Below are 12,741 nucleotides of genomic sequence, written 5' to 3' on the forward strand. Positions count from 1 at the left end.
CCAAAGCATTCCTACCATTCGTTTCATAACCGCCTCTGAAATCAACCTCAGCCGGTCGTAAACCGCATGCACCATTTCCAGGACCCGCCCAGCCCCGAAGGCCGCGCATTCGGGGCAAAATACCTGGACAACCACCACCACTTCTACCACCAACACCACCGCGGCCAGGTATAAAGGGGTGGCCACAGCGGGGGGGGGGGGCAGTTCCAGCGGCCCCAGCCAGCAGGGGGGGGCAGTTGGGGGCAACTAGGCTGGCAGGGGGGGCAGTTGGGGGTGACCAGACCAGCATGGGGGGCAGTTAGGGGTGATCAGGCAGGCAGGCAGGTTAGCAGTTAGGAGCCAGTGGTCCCAGGTTGTGAGAGGAATGTCCGGCAGTCGGACATCCCCCAAGGGGTCCCAGATTGGAAAAGGGTGCAGGATGGGCTGAGGGGACCCCCCACCCCATGCACGAATTTCATGCACCGGGCCTCTAGTCTATATTATAAAAGGCCTGTGGCCCTAACACTGTAATGACCAAAGACCAGCACAGGTGGGTGGGGCTGTGAGCGCAGAGGGGTGCGCGTAAGTGGGCGGGGCCACACGATTTCTCACACTAGGCTTCTAGTATAGTAATAAAAGAGCTAATATGCTAATTAGACCAGACGGCAGAACGACCTTCCACAACGACCTTCCGCAATGACCTTACAGAATGACCAGTGGGCAGGGCCACAGGGCCTCTAGGCAGCTGGGGCTGCGAGGGCCAAGCTCCTTGCACAAATTTCGTGCATTGGGCCTCTAGTAGGTTTATATTGTGAAAGAATACCCACATCTAGTTAGTCAATACATTCATCTCCTCACATAGTTTATTTAATAAAAACATTTATATTTTATTCTCATCAAATTTTAGTTATACAATACAGTATTATCAACTATATTCACCACATTTTATCCTCAAACCTCATTCATCTTATAGCTGAAATTTTGTACCCTTTTACCAATTTCTACTTCTCTCAGTCCCTGGCAACAACTTTTCTATTCTCTGTGTCTATGAGTTTGACTTTTTTGAAAAAGATTCCACATATAAGTGATACCATGCAGTATTTGTCATTCTCTGTCTGGCTTATTTACTTAGCATAATGCCTCAAGGTTCATCTATGTTGTCACAGTGGCAGGTTTTCCTCATTTTTCATGGCTGAATAATATTTCTTTGTATACATGCACCACATTTTCTTTATCCACTCATCTGTTGATGGACACTTAGGTTGTTTCCATGTCTTAGCTATCGCAAATAATTCTGCAGTGAAAATGGAAGTATAGATATCTCTCGAAGATGTTTTTGATTTCTTTGAATATACACCCAGAAGTGAGATCATGGGATCATATGATAGTACTATTTTTAATTTCTTGAGAAATTTCCATACTGTTTTCCATAGTAGCTGTACCAGGTAAAAGTCCCACCAATAGTATGCAAGGGTTTTCTCCACATGCTTGTCAGCATTTGTTACCTCTTTATTTTGATGACACCCATTCTAACAGGTGTGAGTGATATCTCATTGGTGTTTCATTGCATATCAGTTGATGACTAGTGATGTTGAACAGCTTTTTCAATTACCTGTTGGCCATTTCTATGTCTTCTTTAGAAAAATGTTTATTCAGTTCCTCTGCCCATATTTTAATGGAGTTGTTTGAATTTTTTCACTACTGAGTGGTAAAAGTCCTTTATATATTTTGGATATTAACCCATTATCAGATATATGAATTACAAATATTCTCTCCCTTTTCATCAGTTGCTTTTTCATATTATTGATGATTTCCTTTACTATACAGAAGCTTTTTAGCTTGATGGAGTCCCACCTGTCTATCTTTGCTTTTGTTGCTTTACTTTTGCTTTTGGTGTCAAATGGAAAATTACTGCTACAACCAGTATCAAGGAGCTTACTTGCTATGTTTTTTTCTCTTACTTTCCTAGTTTCAGCCTTACATTCAAGTCTCTCTAATCTATTTTAAGCTGATTTTTGTATATGGTATAAGATAGGGGTGCAGTTTCATCCTTTTGCATGTGACTATCCCATTTTGCCAACACCATTTTTTTTTAAGATACTGCCCTCTCCCCATCTTAAAGTCTTGGCTCCTTTGTTGAAAATTAATTGACCTTATATGCGTGGGTTTAGTTCTGGGCTCTCTATTTTGTTCCATTGACTGTGTGTCTATTTTTATGCCAATACCATACTGTTTTGATTACTATAGCTTTGTAATATAATTTGAAATCAGAAAGCATGATGCCTCCTGCTTTCTTTCTCAAGATTGCTTTGGCAATTCAGGATGTTCCTCTTTTTTTTTTTTCTTATAACAGAAAAAGAGAAGATATTCCAACAATTTTTATCTTTCATAAAATTTAATAAGCAATGGAAATCAAATTTGATTTCTTCTCTTAAATCTACTCTCAAGGCAAGGTACCAATAAATAGGGAAAGGGGATAAAAGGATAGCATACTGCTATGCAACCTGGAAGAAACAAAGCCATGCTAGGTAGAATAGCCCGGACTATGCCTGCCTACTGCAGGGCCTCTCACCTTAAAAGTCGTGGTGCCATACAGCTTGCTGGTATGGACTGTCTCTGGAAGCACATTGGTGATATTTGTGATGAATTCTTCCAAGTACTTACAGGATTTCTCCAAGTGTGTTGTATTGATAATAATCTGGACAAGCTGGAAAATAGCAAGCACATGCATGAATCATTTGACTATTTACCCTAGGATGAATGGCTCAATATGAATCTGCTGGTACAAGAAAAACAAAAGGCATAATGGCAGAGGTCATCTGCATTCTACAAAAGGCATTTTAAAGCAGGGGTACTACGTCATCTATGAAGCTTTCTCTGCTTACCAAGAACATCTTGTATTCCCCCACTATCTGTAGGAGCTCTTGACACTCTATTTTAAACACATGTTTTCTTCTGTTTAAAAAAGACTAGACTAAGAGAAAAAAAACTAATAGTGTTTAGCATAATGCCTAGCTTAAATAACAGCCAAATAAATTAAATAAGTAAACTCCACTAAAAGAACAAGAATAATTGAAATGGCAAGAAAAAGTTTTCAAATTAGGTATGATGAACAGAGAGATGTTGGACTAGATTGCATTACATTAAACTATATTAGTCTATGGAAGAAAAAACACGGACACTGAAATCAGAGAAACCACAGAATTAACAATGTACAAATTCTTGATCTTGAGAACACTTCTTAACTTCTCTAAGTCTGTGTTTTTACCTGTAAAATGTTAATAATAACTTCTAACTCACAGAGTTATTGTGAAAATTTCATATTCTTTAGTTAATACTATTTCTCTTTTCTTATAGAAAAAATCCTTAAAGGAGACAGTGCTGGTAAGATTAAAGTAATCTATTAATTACTTTGAGGGGAGAATAAGGAAGAATCACTATTATTATCTACACAGAATTAATGTTTGTAAAACACTTTGCAATTCATTTTCTTACATTGTCTTTCCAGCAACCTACAGAAATAAATTAAGCAGGAATAATTATTAGTTCCATTTTACTATAACAAAACTAAAATTATTTTCTCTAGATCATATAACTAAATGGATATATGACTCAAATGAACTCATCTACATGACTTCTGACAGTGCCTTTAAGCAGAGCACAGCTGGCAGCCCTAGCCCTGGTATGCTGCATGGTCAGTACAGTAGGCTGAAGTAAACTCTGGGTCTTCCACCAACTAGAACTCTCCATGGTTTGAGTCTACTCTATGCAAAAAAAAAATACCATAAAAAGGAGAAGTAACTACTACTTATTTCAACTATGAAAACTATTCATAGTCCCCAGAATCTAAAAGAAATTTTAAAAAATACAAAAAGAAATTAGAATGGAACTTTTTTGTGTATCTCTCTCTTCTACATCTTTAACTTTTTTTTTTGTAATCATCACCAAAGGATATATATATATATTTTTGTAATCCTCACCAAAGGATATTTTTCCCATTGATATTTAGAGAGAATGGAAAGAAGGGGGAAAGACAAGAGAGAGAGAAAAATATTGATGTGAAAGAGATATATAGATTGGTTGTCCCTTGTACGCACCCTGACCAGGGCCAGTGAGTCTGCAACCAAGGTATGTGCCATTGACCATAACAGAACCCGGGACCCTTCAGTCTATAGGCCAGTGATGGCAAACCTTTTGAGCTCGGTGTGTCAGCATTTTGAAAAACCCTAACTTAACTCTGGTGCCGTGTCACATATAGAAATTTTTTTATATTTGCAACCATAGTAAAACAAAGATTTTTATTTTTGATATTTATTTTATATATTTAAATGCCATTTAACAAAGAAAAATCAACCAAAAAAATGAGTTCGCATGTCACCTCTGACACGCGTGTCATAGGTTCGCCATCACTGCATAGCCCAACACTACAACCACCGAGCCAAACCAGCCAGGGCTACATCTTTAACTTTTCATTTTCATAAGACTATTTTCTGGTGGCAGGGTTGTGGAAAGTAGGGGGAGTGTTGGTGTATCAGCCAACAGATGAACTTGGTCCTTCTTTTAGTCTAGTGAGATAGTGAGCTGGGGCGAGAGGAGGTAGATGACACAAAGGGGAAATTAGAACTAAAGATGAAGAGAGGTATTAAACCTTTTTACAGTCAAATGATATTTCTGTGAAATATCAAACAAAAATATGAATAGAACTATAATCATGTAGTACATCCTTACCTCCTCAACAGCACACAGCACATAGTTTTTTCTCAAAAAATATAATGACAATGCTTTAGTAACAGATTGGACTGAGGGAAAAGATACCTTCTACTCCCCTAAGGATAAGCTGGACGATCTGAGAAAAACAGCTATTTTTTAACATAATGACGAAGAGCAAAGACTCAGAGATGCAGTTCCAACGAAGATGAAAAGTTAGGGCAACATTGGGACTAGATCTCTGTATTACTCCCCACAACTCATCAGACAAGTTCACATTCATCATTAGGCCCTTTCCACTCATTCCATGGCTTGAATTTAGAGACTTTTAGTTTTAGACACAGATATGACCTCCTATAAAATTACCCCAAACATCAGCCTTTTAACTTTGGAGTGCTCTAGAAAAAACATACACCTAAATAGCAATTTGTCATCCTTTCCCTTTCATCATGTTTTTCCCTCTGAGGAGGACTAAAATCAGTTTTCAAGATTTTAATAGTCTAAATTAAATCATTCTTTTTCCTGAGTGCGAAAGTGGCTATTAGCAAGGTTGTCTTGATGTGGAAGTCAGAAAAGTACGAGTTAATTTGGAGAACTGAAGAATTTCTATTTTAAAGTCAGCATTACCTATCGAGAACATATTCTACCTATCAAAAATAATCCTAATAATAAGGAGAAATCGTGTCATGTTATCGAAATAAAAAACAGTGGCAGTCAAAGAGAAAATTGTCCTGTTTTGCAGGATATTGTCAGTTAAAAAAAAAAAAGGAGGCGGCTTCACTGGGTACAGTAGTAATTTCCCATGACTTTTTAAAGATCTGTCAACACAAAAGATCACCATGAATTACATCAATTGGCTGTCAGTCACTTCTGAAATGTTTCATTGCTGAGCATAGAATAGACTATTAAAACACTCTAGGATTACAGTAGATACCATGTCATTTTCAAAGGGAATATTGTCTGTTAATGAGGTCTAAGTGTCTCTTCTCCTGAATGACAGCTAACCAAAATCCTTACAAGGGCATTTATTACGAATGTGAAGCCAGATGCTTTGGGGTAATTTTGAACGTAAGGATGAAACGAAGCAATTTCAGATATCAACTTCCATCAGAGTTTGAGCTCCTTTGGTATTTTTAACCCCTACTTCCCACTCTATTACAAAAATATACACTGCAGCAATCTAAACTGTCCTTAATATTGCTCCAACGACGTGGAACTAACAACAGATTAGATATTAGTTATGTCTTATATAAAGCAAAGTTCTATGAGAATTGTCCAAAAAAAGAAAACACTATATTGCAAACAACCACCTCTCACAATTAAATGACCAAAGTCGCTTTGGTTAAAAAATCATTAAGAAGCAGAACATGTTTCTGTCTCTCCCAGTATCACAGAGAATCAAGTGAGTAAGGGCAGAGTAGACTGTGGGAGTCACTTCTCCAACTCTGATGAAACACCCCAGCAGAGCCTGAACCATGATGACAGATAGATGTTCATCATATTCTTGACAAACTCAAGAAAAGAAAATGACTTCATCATCTTCAATAGCTCAAAACTAAGCACTAAATTCCAAGAACAAATTTCTATCCCCAGTTACAAACTACTTCTGGGGTGTTTACATCTACCTATATTAAAATTGATATTATCTTATTTCCCACAGCAGAGAATTGGGAAATTCTCTCCAAAAGGATGAAACCAAAGCCAGTAAATAAGAAGTCACACTGCTCCCCACACCACCAGTGCTTCTCAACTGCTATATTTGCAAGAAGATAAAGAACTAAATAGCAGCCTTGATTCTCACTCACAAAAACATGATCCCTAAGACTTCAAGGAATTTTTATCTCCATTTCACCCCTGCAAGAGTACAAAAAGGAATGTTAACTGCTGATTTTATAACATCTCCAAGGAAAATACCTAAAATACTTGGAACTACTGGTTCCAAATTCAGTGGTCTAGTACAAAGCTTATATTTGACAAAATTTCAGTATAAAATATTTTAACATAATATTAGCAATATCATTGCTATTTAACCACAGGGGTTGGAGACAAATGGTGTGTGGGAGATAAATAACAAAGGCTAGAGCCATGTGAGCATTCTAAATTATATTAAAAACAAAGGGTAAATGCAAAGCACTGGTCATTTATTCAGGTCTCCTGGGCACTATTTTAATCATAAAAATATAAATAATATGAAATAATCACTAATAGAAACTCTGAATTTCTCTAATTTTACTCTAAAAACCTACCTACCTATTTTCTTTTGCTTTTCTTTCTTCTATCTTTCATCAACTAAGAACTCCTATGTGCCAAGTAATTGGGATACAGCTGTACAAAATTATACACAAAACAAAGTCCCTGACCTCATGGGCATTACAGTAAACATATATACACATAAACTCATAGTATAATGTCAGGCACTGGGAATAGAAGTGAGAATAAGAAGTTACATGGTGATGGCAGGTCTGACCTTTTTTGAGGCAGGGTGGTCAAGGAAGGCCTCCTTAAGGAAATATTTGAATAGGGGCCTAAAGTGAAGGTGAAATATGTCTATTATCTATAATAAATAAGTTCTTTTCAATCCAATTCTTACCTTAAACCTTTCTATCAATATATTCTCCACAAATAAGTAGGGTGTCCTTTGATTCATCTTAAAACTTTCTTCCAAACTTAACTAATTCAATGATATTCTGTGATTCATAAGCTAGTAGTTATTTACTTTCTCTCTATAATATTGATGGTTTTAAATTAGCGTCATGAAAGAGCAAAAGTCCAGAAAAAGTATTATTTTCAAACTCATTTCAAATCTTATTTATTTATTTTTAATATATTTTTATTGATTTCAGAGAGGAAGGGAGAGGGAGAGAGAGGTAGAAACATCAATCATAAGAGAGAATCATCAATCGGCTGCCTCCTGCATGTCTCCTACTGGGGATCGAGCCTGCAACCTGGGCATGTGCCCTTTGACCAAAATTGAACCTGTGACCCTTCAGTCCACAGGCCAATGCTCTATCCACTGAGCCAAACAGGCTAGGGTTCAAATCTTATTTTGAAAAGAAAATATATTTCAAAACCTACCTCAAACCTTATTTCTAAACTAATTATTGGCTGTCTAGATTTAGGCAAAGTTATTATCTTTTATCATCTTAAAATTGAAGTTATAACATCAATGTGAGACCAAAGAAGTAATAAATACATTATAATTAAATATAAATACTAATATAAATAATAAAGTATTGAGCATAATATATACCAAATTCCTGAAGGCTATTATTGATATGGACTTACTAGTTTCATCTCCAGTTAACTATAGCTTAAGAAAGTGTATAACCATGCTGGCCAGTCTCACTTTAATTCATATCCACTAATGGGCATTTAATGCTACAAAATAATGACATAATCAAGAGCAAATCAATTCTCTTTTCCATACACCCAGAGATTTTTTCTCTCTCCTTCAACCCCAACACTTACTTTCAAGCTTTACATTCAGGTAAAGTAAAGGGAAGCCAGAGTGATGGGGCAGAGCAAACTTAACGGAGAGGGACACAGATGCCAGGGGGGAGGGAGGTGAGGAATCAATTATGCGGGGCCCTGTAGGCCACTGCAGGAAAGTTTTTGAAGTTTTTAGAGCCTACCACCAAAATATATCCCCAACCACCACCATCTGCATCCACATACTCTGATGCTCATATGTTACCAGAGGTGAAGTTTACACCAACTAAAGCCAATCCCTTTCATTGCACTAGATTCCAAAACTCTTTCCTACTCACATTGCTCCAGAGAGTTCCCCCTTTCTCCTACATCAACTTTTGCTTTCTATTGTACGTTCTCATCAGAAATAACATGGTATTACTTCTATTAAACACACACACACACACACATTTTTGCTTAACCCACTCCCCCTACTGGATATAACCTTATTTCCTTGCTTACCTATGTAACAAAATTCCCTCAAAGAGTTGTCTTATACTTCCTATCTTCAATCTCTCTCTCACTCTTTAATTTAAATAAACACTTCATTTAGAATAGTTTTATATTTACAAAATGGTTGCAAAGAGTTCCCAAATACTCCACACCCAGTTCCCCCTATTGTTAACATCTTACATTTACTATGCTACATTTGCCACAACTAAAGGAACCAACATTTGTACTTTACTACTAACTGAACAACACACTTTATTCCAATTTTGTCTGATTTCCACTAATGTTCTTAACCTTTTTCAGGATTCCATCTAAGAGTCCACATTACATTTAGTTGAAATGTCTCCTTAGTTCCTCTGGTCTGTGACAGTTTCTGAGACTTTCATTGTTTTTAATAACCCTAACAGTTTTGAAGAATACTAGTCAGGTATTTTCTAGAATGTCCTTCAATTTTGGCTTATTTAATGTTTTTCTTTTGGTTAGACTGAGGTTTGAGAAGAAATACCACAAAGGTGAAGTGCCTTCTCATCACATCATAACAACACAACTTATCTCTGATGATGATAACCTTGATCACCTGAGTGAGGTAGTTTGTCATGTTTCTTTACTGTAAAGTAACTTGTTTCCTCCTTCCATAGTCTATTTTTAGGAAGTAACTAAACACAGCTTACACACAAGGGATAGAAAGTTCAGCTCCACCTGTCACAAAACCAACTCTAATAAGAAATATTTCCACATTACTATGGACCTCATGTAAAACTCTCTATCATGTTATGATGAAATAATTAAGTCACTGTGAAGGGTAGTACACATAGTAAAAGTTAATACATTTGGGAGAAAAACAACCTGGACTTAAGCCTCTTTTCTATCATTTTGCTAGCCATATGACCTTAGGCAATCTCCTTGAAATTTAATGATATATCCTATATAATAAAAGGCTAATTTGCAAATTGTCCCCACGGGCAGGAGTTTGACTGATCGGGAGTTAGACGTGCGCTGACCACCAGGGGGTAGCATGGAACATGGCAGGCGTCTGCGAGGCAGCACTGGCAGAGGGCAGCAGTGGAGGCGCTGCCACCCCAATGGGCCCCAACAAGAGTGGGACCGTGGTGGGATGGTGGAGCAGGTGAGCAGGCGGCACCAGGCCAAGGCGGGTGTGAGCAGGGGCCCTGATCACCCCACCGGTCACCCCATAGATTGGCCCTGATCGCCAGCCAGGCCTAGGGATCCTACTTGTGCACGAATTTCATGCACCAGGCCTCTAGTCTTCTATAAAAAGGGAAATAACACATACCCAGACTGCTTCAGATGTTATTGTGCTAAATGAGATGGTATTTGTGAATAGACTTTGAAGAATACAAATTATTCCACAAATGTTGCCTTATAATGACAATTCCAGATGTGAATTCACTTTAGTTAACAACAATGCAAGACATAACATCTTCTCTTTCCAAAGGTAGTATAGTTATTCCAGGATTTATTGGTTGGTGATGAAAAAAATCACCAGGTGTGTGTCTATACATGTACACACCACCATAACCTCCAAAATAAATGCCTGTGGATATTCATTCCTTCATTCATATGCAAAGATACTGATAATAAAAGTATATTTGCCTAGTCCAGCTGGTGTGGCTCTGTGGTTGAGTGTCAACCCATGAACCAGGAGGTCACAATTTGATTCCTGGTCAGGGCACATGCCTGGGTAGTGGGCTTGATTCCCAGGTGGGGGCACTCAAGAGGCAGTCAATCAACGATTCTCTCTCATCATTGATGTTGCTATCTCTTTCCCCTTTCTGAAATCAATAAAATATATTATTTTAAAAAAAGAAAGTATATTTGACTAAAGAAATCTAATGACTTAGGAATAACATTTAGCATTTATTTAATAGTGCCAAGAATTTTCATTTACTTCTTTGATAAGCTCATACTGCTTCTTCCTATCATTATCTGATCTGAACAGTGCCCTTGACAATGGAATCAAGAAAACCAAAGAAGTAAGAATTTAGGTCTTTCTCTTAAGATGTCACAGTAAATTAATTTCACAGCCACAACTAAACTCAAGAGTCTTCTGAAGCCAAAGCTGTTTCTAACACAATATGTTCCTGCTATACTACTTGTTTAAAATGACTTTTTAAGAGACTGCTAAATCAAATGGCATAAGAAGAATGTCAAGTTAAAATGTAGAGATAGTTCACAAAATAAATAACAAACTTCTTTTTTTTTTTTTTAAATATATTTTATTGATTTTTTACAGAGAGGAAGGGAGAGAGAGATAGAGAGTTAGAAACATCGATGAGAGAGGAACATCGACCAGCTGCCTCCTGCACATCTCCTACTGGGGATGCGCCCGCAACCCAGGTACATGCCCTTGACCGGAATCGAACCTGGGACCTTTCAGTCCGCAGGCCGATGCTCTATCCACTGAGCCAAACCGGTTTCGGCTAAACTTCTTGTCCTACTTGGGATTCAGAAAATGTGTCGGTGTAGTCTACTAAAAGCCGGACTTTCTAATATTCACTCCCAACTTTCCTATTCTATAGTACACCTGATTATGAGGTTAGCCTATTATCAGACACACAAAAGCAATATTTATTATTTCTATACCCGACAATAAAAAGGAATCTCTGCAAAATGAAAAAACTATCCTAAATAATGTCATATGTGGCATTCAATTGTAAAAAAAAAAAAAAAAAAAAAAAAAAAGTTTGTTATAAGTAGAATTCCATCACTGCCTATATCCCACATTATAATATTTTTGTATCTAAGCACAGGGAATAAAAACAACAATTTTAAAACAGAAGTAGATGTTCACCTGGCTTCCAGCTGTCTTCACCTGTGGGTCAGTATCATTAACCATTTACTAACTTTCACTATAATTCCTGACAGTACATATCTGAAAATGTCAATTTTTTCTAGAGCAACTGCCTTTCTAACTACACTACCACTACAGGTAAAACAGATGGTCAACAGCCTTTTTCTTTCCCTGTGAAAACAAAAATTCCTCCAGGCACTCACTTTGGCACTATAATTTCCATAAAATGGCAGGTTGAGGCTCCCATGCAATCCTGGGCCCAAGAGAAAGGAAACTTCACATCTTTCTAAATTTTAGGACTTCATGCCAATGCTCCAAATCTTCATTTTGCCAAGATCCTGTCCCCAACATATGTACAATATCCCTCCTCTCTTTGTGAGACTGCATAAGCTTCCACAGAAGTGTGATGAATGCCTTTCTCTCACATTTCCCCACCCAAATCCACAGACTTACATGCTGATAAAGAGTAAAATACCATTCATAAACATGAGGTATTTCACAAATTAAAGCTAAGTCTAACACTGACCAAGGACTATGAGTACCAATACCTGTGGCATCAATGATTTATGCAGGCAAAATATGATCTCATCTTGTATGTTGTATTTGGACTGCCACTCATTTGGATAGGATCCTGATATTGACTATATTCTCCAACCAACAATTTTGTTTATATAATCAATGGCAAATAATACAAATTTAACCCAACATCTTCAGAAAGGAAAATAAGTTAAGCTAGTGAAAACAATGAGAGAGAGAGAGAAAAAGTGACTTTCAAAAACTAATAATGGACTTCTCCAGGGTGACCAAAGAAAAACACAAGAAAATTATTTTGCACTTTCACCATTAGGGGTCCACCTGGAAGAGCATGATGAACCATATAGAAAGTTGTGATAAATTTTAAAAAAAAAGAAAGAAAGAAACCCCACAGCTTAGGACATCTGTTGACATATTGCCTTGGCTGCCTCCATTAAGAGCAGCTTTACCTCAGTTAGTCCAATATTCTTCCTTTTAATGACATTCTGCAGAGAGTTGCTCAGAGTCCTGGTCAGCAACAGGTTTGTAGATTTTCTAATCATGTCATCAACTTCAGTTGTGCTGAAAAAGAAATGTCAATAGTTAGTCATAACAGGTAGCAGAATTATATTGCAAACAAATTAGGTGGTGCTTATAACAATCGTAATAATAATAAATAAATAATGGAAGCAGCAAATAACATTTATTGTGTGCCAGAAATTATTCTAAGTACTTCAATGATTTAAAATTTATTTAATCTTCACGATAAACATATGAAGTGGTTTTATTATTAGCTCTACAGATGAGAAAAT

At 37.2% G+C, this 12,741-nt stretch overlaps 1 protein-coding gene across 4 annotated transcripts in view; it reads right to left on the reverse strand.

Annotated features, from left to right (window-relative positions):
• The window catches only part of EXOC6B (exocyst complex component 6B), a 477,149-nt gene that overhangs the window by 208,657 nt on the left and 255,751 nt on the right, over positions 1–12,741 (reverse strand). For all 4 annotated transcript variants that reach the window (XM_023760613.1, XM_006096760.3, XM_023760615.1 and 1 more), the window contains 2 exons: positions 12,400–12,511; positions 2,552–2,686 (listed from right to left, as the gene is read on the reverse strand). In XM_023760613.1, the coding sequence (XP_023616381.1) occupies positions 2,552–2,686; positions 12,400–12,511 (247 nt within the window). The remainder of the gene's footprint in view (positions 1–2,551; positions 2,687–12,399; positions 12,512–12,741) is intronic.

The sequence above is a fragment of the Myotis lucifugus genome, unplaced genomic scaffold, assembly GCF_000147115.1.
Source record: "Myotis lucifugus unplaced genomic scaffold, Myoluc2.0 scaffold_186, whole genome shotgun sequence".
Lineage (NCBI taxonomy): Eukaryota > Metazoa > Chordata > Mammalia > Chiroptera > Vespertilionidae > Myotis > Myotis lucifugus.